This window comes from Lytechinus pictus, chromosome 1 (genome assembly GCF_037042905.1).
Source record: "Lytechinus pictus isolate F3 Inbred chromosome 1, Lp3.0, whole genome shotgun sequence".
Taxonomy (NCBI): domain Eukaryota; kingdom Metazoa; phylum Echinodermata; class Echinoidea; order Temnopleuroida; family Toxopneustidae; genus Lytechinus; species Lytechinus pictus.
The window spans coordinates 27419546-27444113 of record NC_087245.1 but is presented as its reverse complement, the minus strand read 5'-3'; the positions used below and the strand labels follow the sequence as shown (position 1 = coordinate 27444113).

Sequence of the window (24568 nt, the reverse complement as noted above, 5' to 3'; positions counted from 1 at the left end):
CTTTTTTTTTGATACGCACTGTATAAAATAAGCATAAGGCAAGGGATATTTCTTCTTCTTTATTCCTTTCCACAAGTCCATTCTCTCTCTCTCATTTTATTAATATCTTTCCTCTGCAAACGCTCACTTAGGGTAAAAAAATACCTTGTTCGATACACACAAGCATTATATATTTTTACACAGAAATTAGTCAATAAGTCTGGTGTAGTCCACACTTCGACTAGATAATTTTGACTTCGACAAAATCTTATGGACAGGTAAAGAAATTACGCATTTTTTGTTGTTAGATATTAAACTTTCTACCTTATTCTCCTTTTTACTTCTTATATCACTCTAAATCCTTTTCTCCTTCTTTTCCCCATCTTTTTTTTTTCTTTTCTTTTCTTCTTCTTCAACAATGATTCTTCTTCCCTAATTCCTCTTGTCAAAGTGAAAATCTAATTAAAATATTTTTTTGAAGGTTTTCATCTTAATCCATTACAGCAAAGGCAATAAGAACTACAAGGTCATGCAAATCTTTTCTTTTCTTTCTATTTAACCTATTTCAAAAATATATATCTATTTTATCTGTACTATTGCGGACATTGATAAATCTGACGGTATGCAAAATATACACAGAATATGTATACAATATATACAAAACCAGACATTTTCAAACAGTTATCTATATGTCTCATTCATTTCCCTCACTGTGTTACCGACATTGCGAACGTATGCAAAATATACACGACTATACATGTACAATATATACAAAATCGAATATTTTTTTCATAACATTTATGTACTTTCTTCACCCCGCTCACTCTTGAACGATGATACTTGTGATAAAACCTTGATATATCACTTTTGGTACTTAAAAGTATTAAGAACAAATTTTGAAGTACCTTAAATGTTTACATAATATTACATAATAACATCGACATGGAATTGCATAGGAAACGTCAATGTCCTCCATTGAATTTTTTTGGTTAAAAAAATTATATTTCACTTCACATTTTCAACAATAAAATTGTTAGTATTGCCTTGGAATTTTCAATGCAAAGACTCTTTAAAACAAAGTTATTTCTTTGGCCTGGGATGTCGGTTACACTGGCGCACAGATGGGGGGGGGGTCGACACCAGTGCCATACGCCTTGTCTGCCCCCCCCCCCCCCAATAAAAAGTTTTAGCTCATTATGAGGACATTTGCTCCTGCGACTATTGCTCCTGGCTTCATTTCGTCTACGTCAACTATTGAAAGGGTTATGGTTAGGGTTGCAAAAGCGTGTTAGGTTAAGTTTAGGGTTATGTTTAGAGTAGGGTATAGTATTAAATCCTGGACTGAAGTAAGTTATTCGAATGGTATTAAGAATTTATAGCGCAACTGGATAAAATGTAAACGAATCCATATGATGTCTGTGTCTAAAAGACCGCTCCTACCTTCTGAAAAACGCGGAAAATATATCAATAATTTAGTAAGAATTACTTACTAATACTTACTAAATGAGCCAGTATTTTCCACAGAGATAAATTATTTCATCGCTTCTGTTATTTTATTATACATTACTAGCTCAAGACTTCAAAGATCCTCATCCATGAGTGTCTGATCATGTAGCCTTATTATATAGCCATAAAATTGCAACAAAAACAACATTTTCAACTACCATTTACAACATTTTCACAACAACATTGGCCAAAAAAAAAACCATATTTGTGTTTTACCTTGCTTCCTGATAATCATATCTTTAAAAAAAATTAAAAACTTATTCCTGCTATAATGGTATGTATACGTCAATTGTGGACGGAGTGCTATAGTTCCATGGGTTAAGTTTTCCTTTAAGAGTGTTTCTTCATAAGAAATCTTCGGTCATGCTTTTACAATGACAGCATATTGCCAGCATTATTATATCTGAAGACTGAACACTCTAAAAATAGTTATGTAAAGAAAGCGGCAGGTTGCAATGGTTGCTTACGTGACTTCAGCAACTGCAGTTGCCAGGGTCCCCTGGGAACGATTTTTAACAGGGGTACTGGTTTAAATTTGACAAGCAAAAAAAAAACAGTTTTCACTACAAACTACAAAATGAAGGCCATTTTGTTCATGAGAAATTTAACAAGCCCAGAAAAGGGTTTTCACATCAAAATGTAGGTCATTTTGGTTACATTTATCATACCAGATTTCCAGGGAGTGCTATACCTATGGAGAATAACACAAGCAGCACCCCTGGTAAATCTTGGAGGTGCTTCAGCACCCCCGCTTCACCGCTGGCAGCTGCTATAACTTCACCCATTAATAAACCTGACATTTTTACACAACCTTTTGTTCAAGAATGAAGCTTATTGAAGGGTGACGTAGATGACTACAGGTTGTTTTACCCCAAAGTTTTCCAGAAATGACAGCGCGCTTTGGAAGAATATCCTCTGCTTCTTGATATATTGTAATACTGTCAAAATATACACTAGCTGATAAATCTACGTCTACACCACGTCGGCCGTTCTTATCTAGAGTCCGGCTAACCTTCTTGAGGGCGGGCTTGAGGGTTGACGAAGATGGCCTCAGATTAAATGTTTTACAGAGAAAGAACCCTCCGGAGTTGACTCTTCTTGAAAAGCTGGACCTCTTCTCTAATGATCGTCTCCGAGCGTCCACCGGGCTGTTGCTCCAGCGTCAACGAGGGCCTCTCCCTCTCACCCGCGTCTCGGCTAAGACTTCTTAGAACAGCCTGCATGGTTTCAGGAGGAACAAACACAGTGGGTATGGTGGGTAATTGTCTGGACTGCACTCGGCGGATGGTGTCGAACCCTCGGGGTGGGGGAGGCACGTCGTAGTAATACCCATCATCTGAATGTACCCTCTGAAATTAAGATTGTGTCAAGATATTAGCGATTACAGAGGGGACAGGCGAGGATCTCCCCCTTCTAAGTTTTTCAATTACTAAACAGATACAATACAAAAATGAGGAGAAAAAGATCGGAAGAGATGAAGAAAAATGCATGAAAGAATACAGGAGAGTTTCAAAAAGAGAGTTCCGTGTCTTATATTGTATTACCCCTGTTATTTAGTTGAGAAAGGTTATGTCCCTTTGGGCTCTCTTTCCCTCGAGCGAGCCGCGCCCCTGAGTAACATTTAACTCGGTTTAACCCAAGTGACATTCGAAAGTATAGACCCACTCCTGTAGATGCACTTTGTTAGTGTCTAAAATCGAAGAAACAGTTTATATCTTAATTCATAGCACTAAATTCTTTCACGAAATAACCTATGTGTGTTTTCAAATAGCCGCTATGAAATGGTTTTCAATTTTTTCTTACTTCATAATATACGTCTACAAATAATGAAGGATGTTTGAGAAAACAGATGCCGAATGTATGGACATGACAATAGAAAGGTGATATCACATGATATAACGAGAGAGTAAATATACTTAATAGTTTTACAGTTGTATCACCCAACCAGAAAGTAATTCCATAATTATTTACTTACTCATATAATTAACTTATTGGATGGTTCAACCAATTTAAAAGGCGTAATTTATTACAATCGCTTATACTAAATGCAAAATAGCACTCCTCTTTTTGGGGGTAAACTGTACATCTGGAGTGAATTGTGCATCTTTCTTCTTTAACATTTTCACTCCAAAATAGGTCAAATTTCACTTTCCAAAGAAGCAAATCTCACTCCAAAATGAGTGAGAATGTCTCACTCCGATCGACCGAGAAGTGTGATCAGGATACAGATCAACTCTTTTGCATTTAGGGAGTAAAGCTTCCTCACTCGATTACTGTTTGTTCACTCTATCCAATACGGCAAAGAGAAATCAACCTTCTGATTGGCCGAAACTATTTTTTGGTCATATGCAAACAACCAATGGAATGGTGACACATTGCGACTCGACGTACTAATATTCTGTTGATACCATGGCACTTAGAGAGTGTTTCATGAAAGGATATGTAGGAAATTTTATCCCAAAAGCCTCATTTCACGAGGACCCCGCCTCGGTAGACCAGCAGCACCATCGGATTGATGCTGCTGAGTAGGGCCATCCTCCCGTTTTCATTTGTCAATTCACATGTATCATTTTATAGCTATTTTTATTTGTTTTTAATGGAAATGAATTAAATTCAATTCAATCCGATTACCGTAGTAACAGCGCTTCTAAGCCAATCAAAATCAAGGATTTTTTTTTCAGATGTGACAACTTGTCGGACAAAAATGTTGATGAAGTCTTACCCTTCTTCTTGGTTGCAATGCATTTGGTATAGCAGTTGGCATTGCACTGACTACCGGTATCGAGTCATATGTGTTCTCTACGCCTGTGATAGATGAAATAAACGTGAAATAATATAAATATTGATAAGATAGTGAATAATTTCACAGTATTAATAACTGAAGTTATAATGCTGGGGGTGACGGAAATTCTTACCCCCCCCCCCCCTCCTCTTGGAAAACATTGATGTTTAGTTTCATATGTAAAGTCTATGACGGATTCTAAGCTTCTTTGAAAAATGTTATTTCGTGAAGACGAACATTTTGTGGAAACATTATCATCAACGTGAAAAAACATGTTAAGGCTGCAATATTAGGATGATCGTTTATATAGGGGAGTGGGTAGAACAACACAGAGAGAGGCAGACAGACAATGTGATACTTTTGATATTCATTTAATTGAGTTGAATATTTTTTAATTCATTACTTTTCCATACTCTTTATTTCACACTAGTCACAGGTTACACGGTGACATTTACATGAATAAAAAAGCCCTATATATCTTTCATGATGACATTTCAATTCTTTTGTATCAGACATATATAGGCTTCATGATGCGTTGAACATTGCGCTGGTTGTGTATATACTTGTATAATATACACACTTAATGTTGGGCAACATACTTAATTAAATCTTAATTTAATTTCTATTGAAAAATAGTATATATATTTAAAGCCTACAATGTGTTGCCCGAATCGTCTAAGTGTTTTTTTTTCACTACATATGTATAATTAATTTTGTTTGCAACGGATACAAATATTTATGTTTTATATATGGTATACAATTTGTTTTTGTTTGATGGAAGTGAAATAAATGAAATGAAATGAATACTGTCCACCGTGTTGGGTAATGTATGTTGGTAAAAAAAATATGTATATTCAAGGTAATTATTATCCAATTGAACAAATTTATTACCCAATTATCAGTTTTTATTACCCAATTTGGACACATTTTAACCGAAAGTTGTGTGGGCAGTATGTTGCCCAGCGATGGTTAAAAATTGGGCCCCTTTTTTGCCCAAACTTTTAAAGAGTGTATCGCATCCTGATAAGGTAACATCATATTCCGATTAAACTTAATTTTGTATATCCTAGTCGTTGTCCGTACGTGCACCCTGTTAAATTTTCTAGGTTATTGCGTGCGGGGGTCCGTTGCAGAAAGTGTTGCAATCAAACGCAACTCTAAAAATCAGGCGCAATTTCATTTGTAACCAATCAACAGCGCCCATTTTGGACTTGCAATTTATTTTTTGACTTGCGTTTAAACGCAACTCTTTCTGCAACGGGCTCCAGATCCGAAAATAGTCCCTGCGTCAAACACTTGGCAATTTTAAAGAACTTACTTACCATCTTCAACATCCCCAATATCTCACAAACAAATGAAATATGGGAATGATTAGCAGTAAGCACTAAGACATTTCTTTCTGAGCACCTCGTCAAATACTAAATCATTATTATTGCTATCATTACACAATACATTATAGACAAAGGGGAAGAGGGGGGGGGGTGAGATATTCAATTAACATCAACGAAATAGTTACATAACTTCAAATCCATATTCTTCATATTACCAGCTAAGAATTAGGTTAATGATTTCATAAAATCCACTTCATGCTATTTATGACATCATTTTCAGTAGATATAAAGTAATAACATTCACGTGAATACAACGTGGAACATCGTCACACCTCTCTTAACATTAATTACATTTTTCATTACGCTGTAATCACGGTAAATTGCAACTTTCGAAATACCAGCATGGGTGTGATGCGAGCCCCAGCATTCATCGAGTAATTTCATGTTCGATGTTGACATTTTCAAGATATTTCCAATATTTACATCAGCGCAGCTTGAAACTCTCATTATTTCCATCATGATTTTTAGCAAAATAGATACATAGATTTCACATTTCAAAATCATCATGCGAAATGCAATTCAAATTAACAAACCAATTCAATACAATGTATATAATCACCCTAACAAAATGTTTGTTGTAAAAGGCAACAACAACAAAATAACTAAAAAAAAATATTGGTGAAGGTTTGAGAAAAAAAATGCATCTAAGATTAAAAAAGAACATATTAGAATTTTAAGTTTTTGATTTCATTTGATTTCATGCGAGTCAGCATATTCTAATTGTTTCAGCCCAAAAACATCGCTTCTTTTGACGAAATATTAAGAAAATGAGGAGCGGCGCAGGTATTTTGGTGTGGGTGGGGGGGGGGGCAAGTCGATCTGTGCTCCTCTTTACCCTCTCTATCTTTTCCTTCCTCTTTATCTTCTTTATTTCCTATTTTTGTAACTTCTTGAAAATGGGGGGGGGGGGGGACAAGCCGACCTTAAAGTTATTAATTAAATTACAGGAATAATATAGCCTTTCATGGGTAATTAATCCATATTTATGCTCCTTTTTCTTCCATCTTCCTCTTATTTCTTTCTTCTTCTTTCATTTCATTTTTTTAATAAGTTGAGCTCTAATAAAAAAACATACAGTCATGGGAGGGGGACCTAAATCTGAACTACAGTGTATAGGGGTAATATATAGTTTTATTACAAATAAATCTATATATGCCCTTCTTTCTGTTTTTTTTCTTTTTATTCCTCTTTTCTTCTCTTATCTTCTGTTTGATAATTTTGTATTCTGATCAATACCTCAGAATTAGTACAGTCATGGGGAGGCGGTCGCCCCCTTCCCCCACCTAGTCTGCAAGCACAGACTCATATTTGATACTTTAACCGATTATACCATGTCTAGAGTGAAGACTATAAATGCCAAAGTCAATGTCAGTACATAGTGAATCTAGTCTCACTATTTCAGACTCTGCATTATGCACTATGTAAAATGCGAAAACAAAGGGTCTGTGCCTGCAGACTATGACCCACCCTGCAACCCCGCCCTGGTTATTAATGCTAAATATAAACGATATAAAAACTTATGATAGTAAAATAAAATAATAATAAAAAAAAAATGGTTCTTGTTACATGTACATGCGCTGACGTACGCATGACGTTAATGAGTCAATGACCTGTCGAATCGAATGGGAATCCGGAAAACATGGATTCCTTCATAAATGGAATTATTTCAGCTGTACCTCAAACGAGACTTTAGAATATCGGAAAAGTATGCAGTTGGATTGGTTTATTCGGACTTCAAATGCTACTTCATACCATTATCATGATTATCACTCCGGGGAGGAAATTGGAAATGTCGAAATGTAACAAAGGCAAAGTCTTATCCTCAGGCTATTTCGCAGTGCTTTTTCACGAGGCTTAGAGATGAATGTGCGCACAGAACAAAAAAAATGTAATTCGCAGTTTGGTCAAATGGAATCGTTATTTAATGTTGATTTTACACCATTCATATATGATTCAATAAACAAGGCATGGTTTTTCCTGATCTCCTCTCATTTCTCGCATGCATTTTTCCCCATTCTCGCATATATGTAATATCAAGTTGATATGAAATATATCCAATATACTGTACATGTAAATTGTCATGATATTGGGTGGAGAGGGGCTTTGTTTTTCTTTTTACACTGAAACATGATAACATTTATTCCAAAGTTTATTGAATAAGTAAAACTAAGTGAGATTATATCAAACTCAGATAACTCTGAAATCATTTGAACTAAACGTAATTTAATCAAACCATGCAAACTTGAACTGAACCAAACCAAAGTCAAATCCGAAACCAACACCAGATCAGAATAGATAAGACTATAGACTAGACGACTAGACTTGATAATAATACACAAGACTAAAAAAAACTGACCTAACCCGAATACACTAACTACAACCCTTTACAATATACACTCTACATTGTATGTACCCTCTACACTATACGCTACACTGCGTTACTCTAAATATTACAACTCAATTTAGGCTTCAACTCAACTCAACTACTACTGTTAATCAAAACTTACTTTGCTGTGAGACGAACTCAAACCGAATAGATGCACCCGATGAAGGGGTAAGTCGTGGACTAGTCGTGTTACTCACTATTTCTTCATTCACAGTTGATATTCCTGCAAAACAACGTAAAACAATGAATGCTTCGATGATACCACGGGCGTACAGCAGGGCATGGTGGGGGGCAATGGACCCCTCAAATTTGTCACGACCAAGACAGAAGGTAAAATGTGATAACATTTCCCGAATATTATGTCAAATCTATCACAAACTTAGATATTTATAAAAAAATATCAATATCAATATTCTTGCTCGCTCGCAGCCTTTTCTGTTCCTTTTTTAAAGACATTTAGCCTCATACGCCATTTTTGGGCAATATTTTTTGGGCTCATTTCATATGGTGTCTTAATAGTTATTCAAGTCGGATATAACAATGATAACAAAATATGCTTGAATAAAAGAAATAGTCATGATAAATTATACGACATCTTTCTTTTATCTGGAAAAGGATAATTTTTCATTTTCATCGCTTCCTTTGTTGAAAATCTGTAAGCCATGCAGAAAGAATTTACATGAAACAGCCACATTCCACTGTCATACTCTTGGTACGGCAATGGCGTACAGAGGGAGGGGAAAAAATAAATAAAATAATAATAATAATAATAATAAAAATTACGACCAAGAAAAAAAAAGACAAGGAAAGGGATAAGGATGTAATATGATATTATTTTCTGAATATTATGTCAAAATAGAGCTCCCTCAATTTTTTGGCTCATTACGCCACAGTGGTACGGTATTGTTTTCCATTCCATAAAATGAAAATGAATTATGCGCTAAAATTCATGGTTATTTGCCAAAACTGTTGACAAATATATTTTTATGATAGCATTTCCATAGAGAGTAAGAGTTCTGATACTCCATATAATCATTATAAAAATGTATAGATTTCTTCGTATTGGGATTAATAATCCAGCGCTTCTTGTGAATGTGTAATAGGTATTGTGACACATTATATACTTGAAACTTATTTTAAGTCAGTTCAGGTTTGTATTATTAATTCCTTATTAACAGTTTCTGCAAGACAGTGTAAAGCAATGTAAAACAAGGAATGCGCCGGTAGTAAAATTCTTACATAATACTTATACTGCCTACCAGTTTACATTTCACTATATAACTGTCTCCATTACAACGAAATTCATTTCAGAGATAACACAACCGAGTGAAAGAAACCACAATTCCTTCGACCTATCAAAAAATATAAATTTTACAATAAAAAGATAAACACAATAAGAATTGTTTAACCTCTAGGTTCGCTTATGAAAATAATTTCATGAGACTGTTATTCAAACTTGACGCAATAACCTCGGATGAAATAAAGATATGATTTGACAATTCTTTTACCAAATCGATTGCGAAGTGAAACTACATTATGACCAATGTGTATTAAGATATGAAGTATCCAGTAAACCATCAGGAATGATATTGTAAAGTTTGTAATGTTAATAAGTACACAGGACAGAACAAAAACAAAAACAAAACAAAAACCAAATACAGGGCAAAGTTTAGGGATTTCAAACCCGAACTTCTCATATGATATGATTCCTTTCCCACCCCACCCCACCCTTTCATGCGACTCACTGTGGCTCACCTTCTCTTCCATGGCGTCTCCTCTGTTTTTATTATAAATCTTTTCAATTTCCAGCTTAAAAATAACTGTTATTATTACATTAATAGATCCCTTGTGTAATTTTCGAACAATCTTTTCTTCCTGAATGAAAATTTGACAAATATGATTGCACATCAACATTATCAATGATTGATAAACAACATTCGGAAATGAATAGTAAGAATAAACATTATTTTGATTGATATGCCAGATTAGGAAGTTTCAGGACCGATATCTTATTTCTTTACTTTCCTCCGTCTTTTCTAATCCCTCCTTTCTTTCACACTTCCTAATGGGACATCGGGAATTAGAAAAGTGGCTAACATCAAGTAAACGGACATTAATCATAACGATATATTTGCCAAGATATAAAAGTTAACGATAATGGCGTTTCTTAATGACCTTGTGACTATTCCCCCCTGGTCACGTACATCACACTATGACCCAGTTACTGGTCATTAGGTCAATAGATGAGTGCTGCCCCCTGAGGTAAAAGATGGAATGATAAATTGCTCACATCTAGGACTCTTAACTTGTAGCCCCGCGATGACGGTTCTTGTCCAAGGTTCATAAATAATCATTAGGGTGTCGTCATAACGTTGGACTTTAAATTTTACCCATGAGGCATCGGGTTTTCTTAGGATATTCTGTCGATTTGCTTCTCTCAAATGGATTAAAATTTTGTGTAGAACGATCTGCATAAAAGTGGCATCCCCGAGATGACGGTTCTTGTCCAAGGTTCATAAATAATCATTCGGGTGTCGTCATGGCGTTGGACTTTAAATTTTACCCATGAGGCATCAGGTTTTCGTAGGATATACTGCCGATTTGCTTCTCTCAAATGGATTAACATTTTGTGTAGAACGATCTGCATAAAAGTGGCATCCCCGAGATGACGGTTCTTGTCCGAGGTTCATATATAATCATTAGGGTGTCGTCATAACGTTGGACTTTAAATTTTACCCATGAGGCATCGGGTTTTCTTAGGATATTCTGTCGATTTGCTTCTCTCAAATGGATTAAAATTTTGTGTAGAACGATCTGCATAAAAGTGGCATCCCCGAGATGACGGTTCTTGTCCAAGGTTCATAAATAATCATTCGGGTGTCGTCATGGCGTTGGACTTTAAATTTTACCCATGAGGCATCAGGTTTTCGTAGGATATACTGCCGATTTGCTTCTCTCAAATGGATTAACATTTTGTGTAGAACGATCTGCATAAAATTGGCATGTGATATCTATTCGCTTCTAGTACGTCAAATGTCTGTTTATCTACTCTCCCACCTTCCCAGTCAATCATTTTCATGTGAAATTATGTAACACTTTATGGGTTTCTTCGAAATAGAATCATGAAAATAAAATCTACTAGTTCCCCACCCCCCACATTTCCTCCTCTGCATTTCCGCTTGTCACTGGCTCTCTGCCCGATCCGTTGATTAATTATATAAATTGTTATATTGTGGACATGGGATCATGCTTTCAGTATTTCCGCGAAGTAGACGTCATTATCATGTTTTGATTGCTAGATATAGCTTCTAAGTGGAGCTCCCTTTGAGGTGACGTTTTCTTGCTCTAGAAACATCCCCGACTGATTAAATGCTCCTTTATCATGTTTATTCGACGCACAAGGGGCGGATGGGGGGTATATTCTAGGTGTCATTCGGATAGGAAAGGTTCATGTGGCTGTTAATGTTGACAGATGTTTATTTGATGTGATTATCTTGATTGTAATGTACATATATATATATATATATATATATATATATAAATATTGTTTTATTTGTTATATAAACATATATCAAAATTTATGGAAGAAAACATATTGTAAATGTTGGAAATGGAAATAAATGAAAAGAAATTAAATGAAATTAAATGTGGAAATGTTTTATAATGACCATGATGACGACGTATTTCATGGTGTACACTCGAGAAAGGGTTTACCTATTATTGGGTAAAATGGGAACATGCATATTGGTTGGGTAAAAAGATACCAAATATTTTGTAAATTTTACGCTAAATTGCTTAAAACATGCATTTAGTCCAATATAAGGTAAAAAAAATACCCAGCAAACATGCACGTTCCCTTTCTACCCAAAATTGGGTGAAATTTTACTCAGTGTTTTTAGAGTGTATCAAAGAGCAGCAAATGATGTAAATGAGAACTTGGACACAAGCGCTCTGTGTCAAAACTACGGTGTCAAAAACTGGCACCAGTTGGTGTCCCTAGAGGATAACACCATAAGTGTTAAATTCATTACCCACAGAGTAAGAACATTACACCGAAGAGTGTTAAAATAACAACCGAATGTATTGGGTCAGATGCATAAAAAAGTAGCAATTGCTTTTTCTATAGGCTTTTGCTTGGCTTTTGCTTAATTCCGTATGCATAAAGCGAGCAAATGCTTTTGCTAGTAAGTTGCGGCAAGGGGTATCGTAGCCTACACGTATATTTTCATCCTCATAAGTACAAATCAAATGTCAAGTATATGAATTTATCAAAAAGAAACAAGTTAGTTTGATCACGTCTCAGGAAAAGATGTTATATTATGAAAGAAGCAGTAATATGTACTGCCACCACACCTTTGCGTTCGAGTCCCGCCTTTTCTGTGAGTCGTGTTCGCGCCAGCGTGACGTCGCTATTCACCGCTAGCAATTGCTTTTTGAAGGAAAGAAAAGGGTTCAAGCACTAGCAAAGGGCATATGAAATAAAGGCTTTAAAGCAATTGCTTGCCAGCAAATTGCTACTTTTTATGCATCTGACCAATGTAGTAACACTATGTAACGACTGGTGCATGGTCTCTCCACTGCTTTTGCAAGCCTATACTATACCAAAAAGCTAGGGAACGAAAATTTGAGCAGTCATTAATTTCAAGATGTATTTTTGTTTCTTTAATATTTATCTTATTGTGCTTTGGGGAGGGGGTATGAAAGATATCCGTTTCAATTATTTGGAGCTGTTAAAGTAATGCGCTGATTGAACTAAACTTTAAACAGTTTAGCTTTCTGACAGGCAAATCATTATTATGTAGAAAATTATTCAGAAGACTCATTCTACTTGTGGGATTTACCATTTTTCATATTTAATTGCATTTTCTATATATAAAAATATACAAGAACTAATTCAAGTCGAAAAATATTGCACAAATATACCAGGCTTTGAGGAAATATATAGCGGGAATTATTATTCCGAGCTTGGGCTAGCGAAATAGTAATGGTCAGTCGGACCTAGGATGAATTATCTCCCTACGTTCAAAATAAACATATGGGGTTTGTTGCAAAAATATTTGCCATAAAAAACTCTGGCAAAAAAGTGTCCAGAGTTTTTCTTTAATGCAGCCGGCTTATGGTATATTCGATTTATATTCCACTTTTAATAATGATACATCTCGATGATCTAATTCTATTTGTTCGTTAGTTCTTTGTTATCCTTCTTGTCATGTCATGATTGCCGCCCCTATCAAAATATCCTCACACCGCCCCTGGTCGTCAGATAATTTATTGTGGAGTTAAAATGTTCCCTACCTGGTACCCCAGCACGTCGTCTTGTCATATCAACGTAGAAACCGTCTCTTCGAACAACTGCATGGGTCAGAAAAAAGAAAAGAAATACCATAATAGCTGAATAAATTAAGTTGTTGCAAACTCAAATATAGTTGAGAGTGGTAATTGATTTGCCATCTCGGTTTGATATTCGAAAATTCTTTTCGAAGCTTTTTTCTCTTCCTGATTCTCCATGCGCCGAAAGTACTATAGAGAGTGGATTCGGCGTTTTATGAATCACATTATCGCAATTATTATTATTTATGATAATATTACAGGCCAAAAACTTAATTAATTCTGCTCGATTGAGTAGGGTAAGAAAAATGTAACACCCTTCCATTTCCTTTTAGGATAGTAATACTTTAAGACAATTCACACGTTTGTGTAAACGAAACCTGATTACTTTATTGATTGATGCAGATTTAATTAACGTACCGTATGTTTCCTCTTTCCTTCTTTCTTTTGTTCTTGCCATGCTTTATTTTTGCATTATAAATTGTAATCGTTTGGGTTTTTTATCTTTGTATGTTTACTTATAATACCGTAAGGGGTCATTTTAATAAGCCATTATGTGCTTTATAATGATCCCCCACTGTTGAATTGAAATGGATTAGGATGATGAAGAAGAAAGGAAGAAGAAAAACTGATAACCGAAAAAGCGATAGAAGAGGGATTAAGAATGAATGAAAGAAAAGAGGGAATCCTTAAAAACGAATGGAGGTAGAGAGACAATCATCTATCTTATTCATGATTTCACACTACCCAGACTCTCAAAATATCATGTTGCGATTCGCCTGAGAAAATACATTCTACCCTATCGTAAATATATCAAGAAAGTGGAGTCATTCAGGTACGAATCTAGGCTAGATATTTGTCTGCTCCGTTTCCCTTTCACTCACGCCAAAATTCGTCCATTTTTAATCGCCTTCTTGTGTACCATAAGACAGCAACAAGCAGGAAGAGGAAACAGGCTGATATCGTGGCAATCAGTAGAGGGCGCTCTATGGGTACTTTTTTACTATCATCTGGATGACCTAGTTCAGAAAAAAGAATGAATTATAATCAAAAACTAATTTGCAAAACAATTACGTTACATATACGTACTGTAGGTCATTTACAAATATTTTGGAAGGACAAGACTTAAATGATGAAGCGAGTAAATTACTTGCATTGTGGGAACTTTTCTATCCCTTAAACCTCTGTGTAATATAGGTAAAATTGTAAAATACGAACTATCAAAGAGCATGGCTTCTATTTGATTTAGTATTCTAACATTGAAATCTAACATCGGTGTATTCAAATCTACGGTTGTATAGCAAAATAATGAGTTTGCCCAAGGATAATTATAAAGTGTGTGTAATGTGGGTTTGTTGAGAGGGTTTTCAGTGTGTGTATGTGCATGGGTGCGGGTGTGAGGGTGGGGGTGTGTTTGTGTTAGGGGGAGAAGGGGTCAATTGTCAGGAGCTAATATGCCTTTTAATTCAATTTCAAACATTTTATTTTCACACTTACCCATAATGATCTAAGGTGGCATATTTCTTTTCAAATTATAATCATTCATTTTATCTGACAAGGAATTCAGACTTCGAATTTGTTAACCAAAAGTTTACTGATATTCCTGCGGGAAATATGATAAGAATATCACCTCCACAAAGTGTAGGTAGGTCCTCTGTCGAAGCGGTAGGCACACTGGAGATTTCTCCATCGTCATCTGAAACTTGCTCTAGATTTAATCAAGGAAAGGATAATTTTATATGTTTAAATAGGCCTACGTCAAAATGGCGTTTGAACGTTATACGAGTTTACATGTCGACTGCTTTCCCCTTACATCCTAAAACGTTCACAGAACTAGCAAGAAATGTTATGTTACCAAAAGCGACACTATGTCAGTTCAAAATTATCAGCGAGGATAAAATATCATAATTTCACTAAAAATCCACTCACTACCGAAAGAACGGAGTCGATGATTTTCGCGTGAACCTATGCACAGATATAGATCTAGTATTCTAAAATAAATGAATGGGAGGAGGTGGGACAGAAAATGAACACGATTTCTTCATAATAAAGGAAATCTAAAAGTTACAATGTGAGGCACAAGGCACAATTCCAACTTTAGGAAGAGTGAGAGTGGTGGGATAAACATTTTGACTCGAATTATATTACGGCTAAAGGATTTCTTTGTTAACATACTTTTTGTTTTAGGACTCATCCATTATTGGAGTTATTAGTTCTATCTTGGCCATGTTGACATGTTTATTTTTCCTTTTGCAATCCTTTATTCCCTCCCTACCACTATCTCGCTATGACGCTTCCTGCCTATTTGCTCTCTCCTTTCGAATTCTACTGTTAATCCGCAATCTGTGTTTTTTACAACTTCGTATGTTGCTTTCATCCTAAACGATTAAGCAAATTACATTTTTATAATAATAATAATGATGTTGATGATGATGATGATAACGATAATAGTGATAATATTAATAATAATGATAATAATAATAATAATAACAATATGTTTATTCATAAGGCGCTAAAGACATACATTGTAGTGTTTAAGCGCTAACAGGTATATTATCTCCCCGTCATCGAATTGAAAAAAATCGTTCCCGCTCACAATATCATCAATAGTTTTTCCCCCATTGATATCAACATAATGAGTTCTTGATTCAGAATTTGTTTGAATTTACCATATCTTATTTCTGTTGTCCATGACGTTCTTCCAACAATATTACTTGCTGAACACATGACGTGGAATGTGAAAGGCAGATCGCCTCGATTTCCAGGTATCTCTAGGATACCTATTATCACAGTCCCAGAAATCAATGTTATTGGTCGAGAGAGATTGGTGACGTAATATTGACTAGTCCATTTGATCACAGGGGGTGGAATTGCCTCTGCAACACACGTTATGTTGACAGATCTCCTCTGTTGGGGAATAATCACGGTTCGCAGTTTAGTTAAAATCACTGGTTCATCTGGAATAGAAAAAAAAATCGATTAAATTGCCGGTAGATTATTTTATGTCATGTGATATTCTTATCCGAAATCATCATTATTATCAGGTACATTGAGATAATAACAGTTTCCATGTCATTGGAAAAAAATGTATTCCGCTTTACAGTCTGATATGAAATGAAAGAGTTTCTTTTTGGATCATCAGATTAGAAAAGAACAATATGTCTAATCTAATCTAGATCTGAAATTCTTACAACTTAGAATTCATGTAAGAAATGAAGGGAAAGAGAAACGAAATAAAACAATTAATAAAAAATATGATTAAGCAGTCAATGGGCAGTTCGACCAACAATACCAAAAACGTCGATCTCGTGCAAAGCCTCCCGCGTCATCTCTTAAACTTAAAGGGGAATTAAACCTTTGGAAGAAGTGGGCTTGTGTGGAAAGAGACAAATCAAAGAAAATTTGATAAAAATCGGACAAATAATGAGAAAGTTATGAGCATTTCAATATTGCGATAACTAATGCTATGGATATCCTTCTCATGGCAATGCGACAAAGATGTATGACGTCACATGTGAGCAACTTTCCCTGTGATGGACTATAAAATACCCCCATAATGTCTTCTTTTCTTCTTTTCTTTATTTTGCTCTTTCTTATGGTGATAAAAATTCTTTATCCACAATGTATTTTTTTTTCAAATCTGTATTACATGCCCTCCTATAGAAAGAATACATGATCTACGATAATAGATGTGATAAAACAGGCAGTTTAAGTGAAATATGTAGAAAAGTAATGGGAAAGTTGCTCGCATGTGACATCACACATCTTGTTGAATTGCCAATTGGAGGATCTACATTATGATAATGATCTAAACTTCAAATTCTCATAACTTTCTTATTATTTATTCCATTTTCTCAAACTATCGTTGATCTATTTGTTTGATTTTTCTGTTTTCACACAAGCTATCTTGGTTCAAAGGTTTAATTTTCCTTTAATGAGTTTGCAAGTGGCACTTACATCTATTCTTAAAGGGATGGTACAGGCTTTAATATATATATATATATATCTAAATAAATAGAGTAAAATGCTGAAAATGTCATCAAAATCGGATAACAAATAACGAAGTTATTGAATTTTAAAGTTTATCAATATGTTATGAAAACAGTTATATGCTCATCGTAATGAATATTCATTAGGTGGGCTGATGATGTCACATCTCCACTTTCCTTTTTCTTATGGTATTACATGAAATCATAAATGTTTCATTTTTTCATACATGTGTAAATGATGTGTCTCCATCATAATGAAATAAGTTGGGGCAATGAATAACTAATGCACTAAATCAATTGTCAATCCAATTGTTTTAGTTTTTGGTAGAACAATTTTGAATAAACCTAATTTCATATAATAAAATACAAAAGAACAAGTGGGGATATGACATCATCAGCCCACATAATGAATATTCATAAAGACATGCCTAGAACTGTTTCACCAGAATAATACAAATCTTTAAAATTCAATAACTTTATTTGTTATCCGATTTTGATCAAATTTTCAGCATTTTGCTCTATGAATTTTACTCTCTTTATTGAGATATAAATATTTCCAGCCTGGACCATCCCTTTAAAAATTACACTTATGAATGAGTCCATGAAAATTACCTGTCTGTTGGTTATCACTCATTTCTTCATCAGTTTTACAAAAGGTTTCAAGATTTCCGGGAAAACTGAAGTAGGATTCAATTACTTCAACAGTCATGACTGTGTATCGTCCTTCACATTATACATGTACTATATGCAAGTATTCATAACGGTATTGGTATTCTACCCTAATCCGGTAAGTTCTAAAGGGTTAACAAGAGTAGGCCTATTGATGTAGGCCTCATTTTCACAGGAATACAGTATTTGTAATTTTTACTTTTGTCCTTACAGAATATGAGAAGTGTAAAACTGCTAATGGAAGGAGCAGAGGAGATCTGGTTTTCAGCAAGGCAACTGTAGCGGCCCGCGTCTTTTCTGGTCGCGTGAGATAGGTGGAGCAAACTCTCATTTTGCTGAAGGGTGTCCTTGATTCTGTGTGTTGGCCTTTCCCAGTAGACATGTGGCGCTGGATTGGCGCCGTGTGCAGTACAGAGAACCGTCAGCGATTCGCCTTCTGTCACAGGGCTCTCCGTCCAATTGACAGTCAGGCTCAGGGGAGGGGCTGCAGTTAGTTGTGATAATGATAGTGATATGATAATAATCATAATAACGTTTTATTTGCCAAGAGCAGCCACTTCAGTTACAAAGCATCTCTACCTGCGCGCTGCAGCGGGTCCTGCATAATTTTATCATAACATATTACAATTTCCCCTCATAGGCCCTTCCAAATGCTGAGCGCCATGCTAGTAGGCAGAAGGTTCCAACTTAAAACGTGTTTGATACGACTCGGCCGTTCATACTCTCAAATAGCTTTAGATAGATTTTTAATTACAATTTCCAGATGAAAAAATAAATCGTACTGGAAACAATATAATTTCGATTGAACAAACGCGATAATCTTTATTCATTATAATTGGTAATGAACTCGTGTCATCATTCTAGTCGCATGAAACATATCTCATGCCATACCTTGGGGAAGATTGGAGAAAGGTTTAACCACAATCTTGATAATAGAACCGAACACGTACATGTAATTGCATACACATTTCTACCAAAAAAATATGGTAATGAGAAAAAACGTCATAAACTACTTTAAATGGTCTTTTTGCATTACGGTAGGTCTGCATGAGATAAAGATATGATGATTAACATACCAAAAACAGTCAATTTAACTGCCTTCTCGACAGTCTTCAATGGCGACGATACTTTGCAGATAATCCCAAGGCCATCGTCCTCTCCATCTACTACCAGCTCAAGGTAACTCGTCACATCGAAACGCCCATGTCTCTCCCGATGATGACTGGTACCAGGATGCTCCATCCCTCCAACATACCATCGGATGACGGCCACAGGGTAGGAGTTTATGGTGGAGCAGGTTAAGATGACGGATCGACGGATGGTAGCGAGGGTAATGTTTGTACCTCCAGTGATCGTTGGAGGGGTAAGAGGAGCTATTCGATCAGAGTTGATGAAAACACAAATATATGTATGATTTAAGACATCACTCCGTAAAATAGAGTGCTTATATATTCTTATGAACATATAGGAGGGATGTTTGTTCTCTTGCTAGTACAACGGTTAATTATTTCGGTTCCGTCACCTTTGCTCCGGCTACAGTTGCTCCAATGCAAATTTCACACATGAATTGATTGATCAACTTCAACCCTGGATTTAACACTACACCTTATCCTAAACCTTACATGAAACCCTATTGCAACCCTAACTAACCATATATTTTAGAGAAAATAAAACCCGTCGTCGAAGCAAATGTCGTGTCACTGTCGGAGTTTATTTTGAACACAAAGTATTGAATGATTCTATTTGATTTCAAAGTGCTTTACTAATTATCGCCCAATATCGGTTCTACCTTGTATTTCAAAAATATTAGAGAAATTGGTTTTTAACAGATTATATAATTTTTTACTTAAACATAATATTTTATATGAAAGTCAATATGGATTTCGCAAGAATTTTTCAACAGATATGGCAGTTATCGAAATACAAGACAGAATAATTAGTGAATTAAATAAAGATAAAAAGGTTATTGGTATTTTCATGGACTTGTCAAAGGCGTTTGACTCCCTCTCACATGATATTCTATTGGACAAACTGAAATACTATGGTATAAGAGGTGTACCTTTTAATTGGTTTAGGTCGTATTTATTGAATAGAGAACAATTTACTGTATATAATACAACTAAATCATCTTTTAGAAATGTAAATACGGGTGTGCCCCAAGGATCCATTCTAGGACCCTTATTATTCTTATTATACATAAATGATATTGTTAATTCTTGCCATGACTCTCATTTTATATTATATGCAGATGACACGTCTGTTCTTCTTGCCTCTCATGAAAATATTGATATCTTAACTGAAATTCTGAATAGAAATCTTGCCCGAATATCTTCTTGGTTCAAATGCAATAAGCTTTCATTAAATAAAAGTAAAACGCAGTGTGTGATTTTTAGAAAGAGGGGTGTGCAATATAATACTTCCAACATTGTTTTAAAAGTAGACGGAACCCGTCTTCAATTATATGACTCTGTGCAATTTCTAGGTGTTATATTGAGTAACACACTCTGTTGGGATGTTCACATTAATTTTATTTGTAATAAGGTTTCTCGTTTTATTGGAGTTCTAAATCGACTCAAATATGACTTGCCAAAACACATTTTATTTACTCTTTATAACGCTTTCATTTTATCACATTTGACCTATTGTAACTCAATATGGGGAAATACATATTCTTGCCATCTACACAAACTGTTTTTATTACAGAAAAAAGCTATACGTATTTGCATGGGATCAGATTATAGAGCACCTACTTCGAAACTATTTAAGTCGTTAAGAACCCTTAAATTACAAGATATTAATAAACTACAGATTGCTTCTTTAATGCAGCGGTATCATACTGGAACCCTTTCTCCTCAATTAATGAATATGTTTTCTTTCAATTGTAATATACATAATCACTATACAAGGTCTTCAAGAAAACTTCACAGATGGAATTACAAGAATGACTTATCTAAATTTTCACTGCGTCACACTGGTCCCACAATATGGAATAGTCTGAATCTTGAACAATTTAATATTACTTTTCATAATATTTTAAAAAGCAATATAAAAATAAACTGATCCAAATTTACTAAGATCCTCATCGTACTATAATTTCCATTAGTTTTGCCTTATGTTTGTTTTTTATGTTTCTGTTTTTGTTTTATTTGTTTTGTTCTTTTGCTACTTGCCGCATCCATATATTACAATTATTTTAAGAATTTATTTATTTTGGGTGTGTGCGTTTTAACAAGCCTTCTCATGGCTTTTTAGTACACTCCTGTTTCCCATTTATTTATCTCTCGTCTTGTTTTTATATTGTTTCAATGATTTGGCAATAATACTTTATCACTTTCGTCTGTATATATTTATGTTTCAATGATATGTTTTAATTGTTATTGTCTCTTTGTTTGTACATTGTATTTTTAATGAATTGGAAATAAATGCTGAATTGAATTGAATTGAATTTCCTTTGATGTTACCTTTCCTTTGATCTCACCACTTCTACATTGACTCCTTTCTTCATCTCGTGCTTTACATTCTAATCTCATGCTTCACATTCCCTCTTCATTGCCATCCTTTCATCTCCTGCTTTGCATTCCTTATACTATAATGTATTTTAAAACTATATCAAAGGGATTGAAATAATGTTTTGTCTAGTATGTGTAAGTTAAGAATAAACAAACATCACTGAATTCACCTACAGTACGAAGGATGACCGAAGAGTTGGCCATTGAGGAACCAGTCCCACGACCACAACATGTCAAGCGTAGATACCCAAGCACAGAAATCCGCCTTATTTTCAGTGTACTGATAGAATCAAAACGACCTCTGTATGTGTGACTGCTGAACGAAACACGCGAAACCTCGAATGTGATTGGTCGACGAGAGAATGACCACGTGATGTTTGCAGCTGGTTTGGCGCCAAACGAGTAACACTTGACAAAAGCGAGGTTGTGTTCCTCAATTGTCACGACATCACCATCTTTAAGGAATTGCCCTCTGTTAAAAGTTATCAAGACCTTTGAAACGGGCACTGGAGGAAATAAAACATAGACACAAATAGTAAGATTTAAAGATTTGATATGGATATATTTCTTAAACCTTTAAGCTTAGTCTTATGAGGAGAAAAAACACTTTTGGGGTAAACTTATTGGAATTAGCTTCCGTCGGAATTAATAAAAGGGCTCGCGTATTGATGAACCATTTTATGGCCACTTAATTGGCATACGCCCTTTTAATGGTGGTCAAAAATACACAAATTATCCTAAAACGAACTATCGACATAATCCCTAATTATCATCAATATGATCGAGGCTCAAAATCCACGAAGCAAACAAAATCAATATCGGAAAGAATATAGTCGCTCATGATATCTTTTAATACGAAACTGGATAGATGATCCCTTTTGATGTCACAATATTAATCATTTTTAAATACCCCGTATTAGTTTCGAACTAAGATAAAGTTGTCACGAGATGTCATTAGTATACCCGAAAGCCCATGAAGATATATTTTCTTTTTATTTGATCAACTTCTTCAGCTAATTTATCAAAGGAAATTTCTATTGGTTTATTAATGGTAGCAAGGATTTCGTATAGCGACCAATCCGATAGGAAGTCATCTTCAAAACTTTGAGCCATTAGTATTTAACAAGTGGACGTAAGATGATAAAAGGTTGGTACCTACAAAAAGTTTCAGATTATTTTGTTTTGCGAGTTACTAAGCAAGGATGGGAAAATCGTCTCGTCGCAACTGCATTTTTGTAACGGGTAGTATTAATAACTTTGTATCTTGTGTTTTGCAAAGTGAAGATCTTTGTAGACTTTTAAAATGATATTTTGGGCTCAAAACTGGCCATTGGACTTTTTTCCCAGGAGCCGTGGAACCGGGGGTGGGGGTCTAGGAGGCTTCAGCCCCCCCCCCCCCATTTTTTTTTCCAAAACCGTGTACAAAAGCGTAAAATTACCCCCTGATTGTGAGCTTTTGCATGGCTAGAATCCCCCTTTAAACCGTTCCGTGGCCCCTGTCTCCACCTGAAGACTTCAGTTGTTCTGAAAGTTTTTTTATGTTTGACCCCTGACACATATTTTTAGTTAAAAAGTTTCGGATCTATTCATAAATTGTATAAATAAATAAATCCACACACGCGCACACAACACACTCGAACACCCTCTCACACTAATCAGACAATACTTACGCGCACATACACACATTATTTTTTGTGTTGTTTGTTTGTTTTGTTTTGTTATTGCTTGATGTCTCTGGATGCCTCATGCCTGTGAAAAATTCGTCATATGTTTGAAAGACCATTTAGACATCCATGATTCTTTTTTTCTCGAATACCAGTTCGTTTTCCTTTGAAAATGATGGGTTTTTTTCTTTTCTCAGTATAGTATCCTACATTAAGAATGGACAACGTGAAAATGAAGAAGCTAGCAAACGTTATGCTTATTAAAAATAAGTTGTTAAATGACATTGAATACACTTTTATTTTTGTGAAATGCAAATTTATCAATTTACTTTGATATACTTGGGAATTGAGTTATCTTACCATTTATATCAAGTGAAACAGTACACCGTTCCACGATCTCACATGTATAGATCCCTTGATCTGCAAGCGAGGCGTAGTAGACTACAAGGTCACCTTGGTACCAATAAGATGTTACCATGTGATATTTCGTGGTCGATACATATGATACGTCATTCTTGTCAACCCCATTCCAATGGGCGACGCGGAGTGGTCCGCCAGATCGTGACGTAAATGTCCATGTGATCGGGGATTTGACGGAAGTTTGGTTGGACCTGGATTTGGCACATGCGCACGAGAGTCTTACACTGGAACCAATCAATGTTGTGACCGTCATTCGTTGCTGAACTGCAAAGGGTACGAAAGAGTACTTTATTGCACTTAAAAAGAAAATATACATAATATCAGCATGGTTTTGATAAATAGAGTAAAACAAAACAACCATAAAATATGAAATTATATACTTTTTTTAATGTTAGAGGTCCTTGAGTTTTAGATCCTGGCAAACTTTCCTGGGATTGTTATAGAAATATAAAGCTATCCCATCAGCCAGGGGCAGTATTCTTAAGACATGATGGACACCACAATTGTCTCAAAGAGCAATGAAGGACACATTTCAAGTGTTAATGAAAATATAAAAACGGTCTTTTTGGTCTTTGTTCTAAAATATTAGAGAGGATTCGATAAGAATGTGAATGGTGGTGAATTGACAGGAAATGAAATAAAATGAAATGAAATGAAAGAGAAATCACGCAATGGAGATTAAATAAAAGGAATAACTTCCTTTTTGACTGACAATGCCCCTTGATCGTGTTGATTTCTTGTGTGACTTTTCATTTAAACAAGTGCCATTAGTCTTTAGTATTTCTCAAGTTTTGAACCGCAATGCCTTGAAGCCTATACTTCAGTTCTATGAAACTGTAATGAAAAACTGAAGGACGAATGTCAAATAAGTGTTATACCTGGCTATGGTTGGTATAATAATGATAAATGTAATAGCGAAAGTAGTAGTAGTAGTAGTAGTAGTAG

The 24568-nt window shown here is 35.2% G+C and overlaps 1 protein-coding gene across 1 annotated transcript; it reads right to left on the bottom strand.

Moving 5' to 3' along the window:
• Positions 1–536: 536 nt before the first annotated feature.
• LOC129265159 (hemicentin-1-like) lies at positions 537–23881 on the bottom strand. Its single transcript, XM_064105413.1, has 11 exons — positions 23564–23881; positions 21710–22045; positions 19107–19403; positions 18242–18514; positions 16042–16329; positions 15003–15080; positions 14257–14391; positions 13340–13396; positions 8166–8267; positions 4208–4290; positions 537–2834 (listed from the first exon to the last, which is right to left on the bottom strand). The coding sequence occupies exons 1-11, from the start codon at positions 23874–23876 to the stop codon at positions 2550–2552; spliced, it is 2247 nt and encodes a 748-aa protein (XP_063961483.1). The 5' UTR covers positions 23877–23881; the 3' UTR covers positions 537–2549.
• Positions 23882–24568: the final 687 nt, after the last annotated feature.